This window comes from Vicia villosa, unplaced genomic scaffold (genome assembly GCF_029867415.1).
Source record: "Vicia villosa cultivar HV-30 ecotype Madison, WI unplaced genomic scaffold, Vvil1.0 ctg.001436F_1_1, whole genome shotgun sequence".
NCBI classification, from domain to species: domain Eukaryota; kingdom Viridiplantae; phylum Streptophyta; class Magnoliopsida; order Fabales; family Fabaceae; genus Vicia; species Vicia villosa.
This window is the reverse complement of record NW_026705617.1, coordinates 275,698-283,976: the sequence shown is the minus strand read 5'-3', so window position 1 is coordinate 283,976 and position 8,279 is coordinate 275,698. Positions and strand designations below refer to the sequence as shown.

The 8,279-nt window shown below is 35.3% G+C and overlaps 1 protein-coding gene and 1 pseudogene across 2 annotated transcripts; one reads left to right on the top strand and one right to left on the bottom strand.

Annotated features, from left to right (window-relative positions):
• The first annotated feature begins 1,935 nt into the window (after positions 1 to 1,935).
• On the top strand, positions 1,936 to 2,839 carry LOC131635126 (uncharacterized; annotated as a pseudogene).
• A 100-nt stretch (positions 2,840 to 2,939) lies between these two features.
• LOC131635131 (pentatricopeptide repeat-containing protein At1g05670, mitochondrial-like) lies at positions 2,940 to 6,582 on the bottom strand. Of its 2 annotated transcripts, none has more exons than XM_058905740.1 (2): positions 3,799 to 6,582; positions 2,940 to 3,259 (listed from the first exon to the last, which is right to left on the bottom strand). In XM_058905740.1, the coding sequence occupies exon 1, from the start codon at positions 6,375 to 6,377 to the stop codon at positions 4,179 to 4,181; it is 2,199 nt and encodes a 732-aa protein (XP_058761723.1). In that variant the 5' UTR covers positions 6,378 to 6,582; the 3' UTR covers positions 2,940 to 3,259; positions 3,799 to 4,178. The 2 variants fall into 2 exon arrangements, with proteins under 2 accessions (XP_058761723.1, XP_058761725.1); XM_058905742.1 differs by having other exon boundaries at positions 3,885 to 6,582.
• Between the last annotated feature and the right edge of the window lie 1,697 nt (positions 6,583 to 8,279).

The following is an 8,279-nucleotide window of genomic DNA, read 5'->3' as shown; positions in this document are numbered from 1 at the left end:
TCTACTTGAAAGATGATAATACAATATTAATTTTTTCTCTTCTTTTCTCTCATTCATCTCTCCTTCATCTATATTGTTTTGGTTAATTTCATAACAATTTTAAAATTATTAGTTAATTTTAAATTTAGATATGTACTCCCTCAATTTCTTATTATAAGCAAAATTTAACTTTTTAGATTCATTAAATAAATGATATATCTAGTCTAAATACATCATTTATTGAATGAATGTAAAAAGTCAAATTTGCTTATAAAAGAGAATGGAGGGTGTATCTAAATGCAATTTTCATCCTATCAAATAAATTTATCGGTGCGACGCACGGGTATCTAGGTAGTTCTCCATTTATTATATTTTTTTTTACTAAAACAACAATTGACCGACAAGTGCACTACTATAAGTTGCAGGAGTATCTAAGTTTTTTTTATCTAAAACAACATTTGAGAAACAAGTGTTCTACTATACAGCTTTCTTCGCCGTCTTGGCTTTTTTGGAAGATTGGTGACATTGATGTTGGACGGCACAATGGACAAATGGGCATATAACAGATATATTAACAGTGAAATGTACAACAAAAAGTAAAATTTATTTATAATAGTGAACCGGAGGGTGTACCTACATTTTTCTATCAATGTCAGAACAAACAATCCATTTCTTAGACTATTTACAATGGTTTCCAAATTCAACACCCTACTTTTTCACTTTTTATACTCTACATCATCTTCTCTCTCTTCCACCTAATAATTCAACACACATTCAATTTTTACTCACTACAATAGTTTTGTTTAATAAAATTCAACACCCTACCCCACTACTTTTATTTCATATTCTTATTTTCTTTTATATTTTTGTTTTATGATTATATATTAAAATTAATTATATATTAATATTATTATCAATTGAAATTATGAAAAATGATGAATTTTAATATTATTAATTATATATTAATATTATTATCAATTGAAATTATGAAAAATTATGAAAAATTATGAAAAAAGTGGAATTTTTTGGTGTGTCCAAATCAAATGAACCAAGTCTCTATTTATAGACAAAAAAAAATGATGAATTTTGGTGAAAATAAAAATAAATAAAAAATTTATTAACTATAAAATAAATGACATTAAATAATTATCATGAAATAAAAATATAAACACTCACAACAACCAATAATAATTTGCCAAAAATATTATGTGGCCCCCACTAATTTCTCATTCAACATGTTGAATGTTTTCAACACTAAATAATCCACATCACTTTCAACAAAGGATTCAACACACCATTGTACTAATTCAACTATTGAAAAAAAATTCAACACCTCCATTGTAAATAGTCTTAAACTAAACACTGCATTAATTTAAATTTTTAAAACTAATGATGTCTGACAATGAATTTGAATTTATTTATGTAGCAAATCCTCTTGGTTTGGATCGCACTTAGTCACTGATTATTAGTTGGTATAATATTGACTTAATTGAAAGGGGCACCAAGCAAAAGGCGCTTCACAATCATAAACAAACAAAATTGCATCTGCTACGATACACCAACCAATTTGATAGTGAGAAAGAACAATAGGAATTGGATTTCTATGACAAATATCTCCATACTGTGACTGAATATGCTGTTGTATGTTAACTCACTGCTCAAACTCATATTGCTTAATTTCATGTCAATTGTCGGCTTCTCTCCTCTTGGAAAGCATATCTCGTATCATTACTGTTAGGACTAGGTGGAAGAGCCTCATAGCTTAAATATCACATGGACTATTTTTATTTGTAAAACTCCTAACACTTACATTGAAAATATTAATCATTATCAATAATTTAACACACACTTTGGAGCACAAAAGTTTGCAGCAATGACGTTAAAATATTCTCTTTTTTCCTATTCTCAATACTGACTTATGATCCAATATTTACTAGTCAGAGATGTCATAAAACCATGAAACTTAAAAGTGAAGGGGAAGAAACACAAGACATATAGACTCAAAGTCACCCCAATTACCATCAGAGAAACCTACAGTTCTGTAGAGATCAAGATTTGTTGGAGTAAATAATGCACTCGATAACGCACTTTATTATATTTAACAAGTTCACCATACAACAACATTATTTGGATAAGCATTTCATTTCTATTTCTTACCAATAGCAGCTCTCCATTTGATCTGAAGAGCTTTGGAAAGCTTAACAAGTCTCTCAGTCTCGGGTATAAGCCCGACGACAGCAGGGTCAGCAACAAATCTCTCAGCCCATTTCACCAAATAAGGAGCCTTTTCTTCAACCAACACTTTCCTTTCATACTCATTCTCTATCACACTAAGCCATCCCAAAAAGCACCCAAATGCAACATCAAGATACCCAATCCTTTCACCACCAAAAAAGGGCTTTCCTTTACTGCATTTTTCAAAAGCTTCCTCCATCCTCTCAACCACTTCTTCCATCACCTCAAAATATGGCTTCCTTTCATCCTCCTCTTCAACAGTAATTATACTTTGTATACAAGGAAACCACTGTACCATTTCCATACATAAAATTATCTTCTAAATCATACAAATGAACTCATTACAAAGAAAATGGAAAGGAAATAGCAAAAAAGAAAGTACCTTTTGATCTATATAAGCAGCCCAGAATCGAGCAAGAGCTCTATCATAAGCATCAGACGGGAGAATAGAAGGAGCAGTTGACCAAGTTTCATCAATATATTCAACAATGATGAGAGACTCACAGATGGGTTTGTCTTGGTGAATGAGAACAGGGACTTTGCCATAAACAGGGTTGGATTGAAGAAGAATATCACTTTTGGGGTTAAAGGTTTCGTGCTCTTCAAAGTTTTCATAATCAAGTGATTTGATGTTAAGAGCAATCTTCACCCTTATCACATAAGGGCTTGACCATTTTCCAATAAGCTTCACTTCTTCGCTCTTCGCCATTGAAATTGGATATCTATGATGAATAATTGTGGAAATTCATAATACATTGTTTATATCAAAATATCCTCTCTTTTTTTTGCAGTAACGTCATACCAGCAGACAAGACAAAGAAACAGAAACAGCATCTGGATGGATTCCAATAACATTGTTTATATCAAAATATCCTTATCCTTTTTGTAGTGACAGTGACGTTATACCAGCAGACAAGACCAAGAAACAGACATGTAACACCTGGATGAATTCCAATAACACTTTTCATATCTCTCAACTGAACCCCAAATTATTAGAACCTCCCCAAGGAGCAAATTTGATCTTTGACAAAATCCTCTGGTCTACCTGAAAATTAAAAACAAGAGAGATATAGGCATAAAATATTAGACCAATCAAGGACCAGAAATGTGATGCAATACAAGCAAGCAACTAGAAAAATCTCAGAGCAAGTTGGAGAAATGCAATTTGTGAATTGTGAATTGGATGGAATGAAGTTGCAAAAGAGAATGATAGGTATCATTAGGGTTCATCAAACCGAATTTCATTTTCGGACTGATACAAAGAGGTAGTATTTAAACAAATAAGTTTAGGTTTCTAAAAGTTGTAGCGTTCAAGTGAAGTGATTTTTTTAAACACGTCTACATATATAAACTACAAAGTCCGGCATTGATTACAGTTCTCTATAACATGATTTGATGGATGGCAAAACCACACCGGAAAAATAGAAGGTTGCAAGAGTTGCTTTAATTTAAATTCTCTATTTACATCTTTCTATTGGAAAAAAATTCTCTATTACATTTCTGTCTTATACTGAGGGGGACAAAAGGGACAAAGGCTAAAGCACCTACATCTTGCAGGATCTCAATCCAATAACCTCAACAAACCTTGAACTGTCCTTTTGAATTTGATGATGTTACTACTCCTAACTTTGTGTGTTTGTGAAAAATCTACTTCAGTGTTTAGCAGAAACCTGAAAGTCAAGTGTCACACTATGATGACAAAAATTGGTGGTCGGGTCCGGTCAACGTAGCACTGACATTTCAAATTGAAGGTGTGTTTGCCATGTCTCAGTGTCTGACGACAAAATGACACCAAGACGTATTTCATCTGCTCAAATTATTATCAATATTGGCATGTCAATTTCAGGGCCGTGTCCGGTGTCTGTACTTGATAGGTTATGATGTCGAATTAACTTTCAAGTGATCCACCAAGAAAGATAATACTGTCCCTGATAATTCTGTCATAAACTGCAGACAAAAGTCAACTAAGTTTCCTTAACAAGACATTTCTCGATTGCTTCATCACAAAGCTCAAGAGTGATTTCCCAATTCCCTTCTTCGTAGTTCACATCGACAAAAATATCATATAAATCTTTCTCAGCAACCAAACCATGTGTTCTCATCTCGTCAAATATCTTCCTAGCTTCCACAAATCTCTTCCTCTTATAGAAACCTCTTATAAGAGCATTATAGGAAGCAGTGGTAACACTAAATCCTTTTTCAACCATTTCTTTATGCAGGAACCCTGCCTCTTTCATGTTTCTAGCCTTACAATGCCCTTTAATCAAAATATTATAGGTGTTACTGTCTGGCATCACTCCTCGTGCGTGCATACTCTTGTAAATCTCAGTAGTTGCACGCATGTTATTTCTAATACAGTATTGCTTCATAAGAGAATTGAACGTTGTGGCATTTGGCATTATACCCTTTTCTAACATCCATTTGATTAACCTTTCACCTTCTTCCAACATCCCTGAGATGCAAAACCCATTCATTAACACATTGAATGTAACAATTGTAGGATGAAGTCCTTTATCGAGCATAACTCGCAGCAACTCGTGTGCCTTGGCCATTTCCCCCATCTTACAATATGCATCCATTAGTGTAGTGTATGTAATTGTGTCGGGATAAAACCCTGCCAGATCCATTTCTTCCATAAGTTTTACTGCTTGTGCTATATTTCCTATCTTACAAAGACCATTTACGATCGTGTTATACGTGCAGACATTCGGTTGAAGTCCCTTTCTAGACATTTCATGAAGAAGCTCATTCGCTACATCTATCTCTCCATTCTTACAAAGGCCGTCAACCAATGCAGTATAAGTGACGACATTAGGGGTCAGACCCTTCTGAACCATCTGATTGTGAATGGAGAAAGCCTCTTTCATTTCACCAGCCTTGCAATACCCATCAATAAGTGCCGTATAAGTAACTTCATCCGGTTCCAACCCTTTCACAAACATTTCATTAAACATTTCGCGAGCCTCAACCATCTTTCCAGTCTTACAAATCCCATGAATCACAGTAGTATATGTAACTAAATCAGGAACTATTTTCTTACGCCTCATTTCATTAAACAGTTTGCACGCAACCGAAAAATTGTCAGACTTGCAGAAACCACTTATGAGAGTCGTATACACTACATTATCAGGAAAAACACCAAATTTTCCCATCTCTCTCATAACTCTCTCTGCTTCAACAACTTCACCGTTCTTACAAAGTAGTAAAATTATGTTATTGTAAATGTATTCATTAGGTTTCAACCCTTTTCTCTTCAACTCATCCACAAGCTTCAAAACCTTATCCATCTCTCCAATTTTACAATATCCACTAACAACAACACCATAACTTACAACATCAGGAAAACTCCCTCTATGCTCCATTTGTACAAGCAGGTTGTGTGCTTCCTTCACCTTACCCAATTGACAGAGACAATGAAGAACAATGTTATACGAAACAGTATTCCAACAAACACCCAATTCAGGAAATTCTTCAAACACCTTAACTGCAATCTTAATCCCCTCGAAATTTCCAGACAACCTAGACAGAAACAAATTACAAGAATCTACAGACACAACAACACCGTATCCTAACAACTTATGAAAAAGCTTCTCAGCTTCTAAAACAAACCCAGTTTCAACCAGCACTTGAAAGAACACATCAAAAACAAGAGGGTGTGAGCCCCAATCTTTATAAGTATAAATCAACCTCTCAGTAAAAAGATCAAAAGACTTCGAAGCATCCAACCGTGGCGTAGCCCAGAACTCAAAAACAAGTCTTTTAGCAGTTTGGATGTCGTTAGAAGCAATGGCGATGTGAACGACAATGCAGAGTGATTCCAGAGTGGGGTGAAGTTGTTGCTGTGAACGGGACTTTACCCAGTTGAAGAGGTTTAAGACGAGTTGGTAATCGTCTTTGATGTTGATGAGAACCCAAATGAGATGACTAGGTTTAAAGCGTGATTCGTAAGGTTTGAGAACGCGGAGGAAGGGTTCTAAACGGCGGCGTTTGATGGTTGTGGTGACGTGGCGGATGAGGTCGGTGTCTGTGACGGAAGGGTTTCGTGGGGAGTAGTCGGGAAAAGGGCGGGGAGTGGTTGAGAAGTTGGCGCCGGCGGTGGGAGAGAGAAAATGATGTTGGTGGAAACGGTGGAGATAGGTGATGATGGATGTTCTTCTCTTCATGTGTTGTGTGGAACGGGAAAACCCATCACAGTGTTAAGGATAGTGTTTCATTGAAATTTTGATGTTTTTAGTCTTCATTTTGATAATCTGCGGGTGGCGGGTGGTGGTGGTGGTGGTGCGGCTATTGTGAACGGCGGAAGAATTGAACGGTGTGTCGGGGGAGAAAGAATGACCAGGGCTTCTGCCTAAACCCCAAAGGCTCCAAAGTAATAATTAAATCAATTTTAAATTCTCATTGAAATTAATTTTAAAGTGGTTTGTCAAGTATATGTTCAGATTATATATTGACTAATGTGATACTCTTAACACACTCCATCACGTATAGGATTAGACAATTGAAGCGTGAAAATAAATGGTTGGGTGGTTCGATAGCGAAAACTTGATTGTAGGTGACCCACCGAATCTTAAACCAGACTCTGATACCATGTTAAAAAATATGGTTTCAAAATCGGCTTGTAGGATGAAGATTGCACCCACCTATAATATATGTTCCGACTTATATATTGGCCGAGGTGAAACTCTTAATACTAAACAATAATGATATATCCATGATGTCACGTGGCATCCATATATAGACATATATATATTTTGCCTTGTAGTTAAGGAGTTCTGAATTGGAAAAAGCTGATATGAGTTTCTGAAAGGTCGGTCTATTAATCATCTGACTCGCATACAACATGGAGGGTCATAGAGCGAAATGGTGGGATTGGGTAGCAAACAAATTGACCTCGACACAATGCTCGTTCTCAACTTCCATAATATTTTTCACTTATGAATCATGGTAGAACGTGCCAATTCACGTAGTAGGAGAGTAATTGAATTCGTCATGAGGTTAACTACACCCTTATTATGGAGGATGGTTAGCTCCACTCACTCCTACTAGCTTGTCAAGGTTGGTAGATGTGTGGTCGGATTTATAGGTATTTGAACCGATCCTGGCAACAACCACCCAAATAGAAAACCAATTCTATAACTACCATAGTCGTGTAATTGTGACATTATTCATTTTTTACTAATCAGAACCAAAAAGATTGTCTTGCGCATCTCATTGCATGCATGGTATTCTCTATTGTACTTATTTAAATTATAGTTGGCATCCACCGTGAGGCCCATAAACCTAAAAAGAATAGAATTCTCATCTGAAGTACTAGCTACCTTAATCATTGTTCTGCAATGCTGAGATGAGGCAATGTCAAAAGCAGTAATGGTCAAAAAGCCATAGTAAAAGATTCAGGTCACTATGGAAGAATTATGTCACTTCAACGAAACTTAGCAAGACAATTTTTTGCATCTCCAACAACAACGACACAAGGATAATCCACCTGAAGGTGAGGAAATCATAAATCTCCAGCCCCTCTCTTGGTAAATCTAGGACGTACCCATGCTAGAAAACTTCAAATCACTGTTGTTGACCAAATGACTTCAAAAAGAGAGTAATGAATTGTGTCATTTGGTTTGGGAAAATATATTCACAAAATTTGATTGTAAAGTTAGTCAATTTTAAGAAATGAGAATAAGAGATTAAGCAACGGAAAATAAAATAAAAGAGAGATAAAAAGATGACACCAAGAATTGTATTGGTGCGCCTTAAACCACATGGCTTAATCCATGCCCCAAGAGTTTTTTCTTGAGATTTTCACTAAATGGCTTAAGCTCTTACACCAGAATCAGGCCAACAACCTTCATTATACCAATATTTTTACATGTTTATCTTGTAACCTTAATGTCACGTACAAAAGATACAAGAGAATTATGCTCTTGAATTACAATTACAGGTAAAAAAATAAACGGAGAAATTACACAACTCTTAATATAAGTCATTATCTCTCTCAGCTCAAAAGAAATGTATAAAAAAATTATAGGAAGAGTGTGAGAGAAGACAAAAGTTTGAACTCAAAAAAA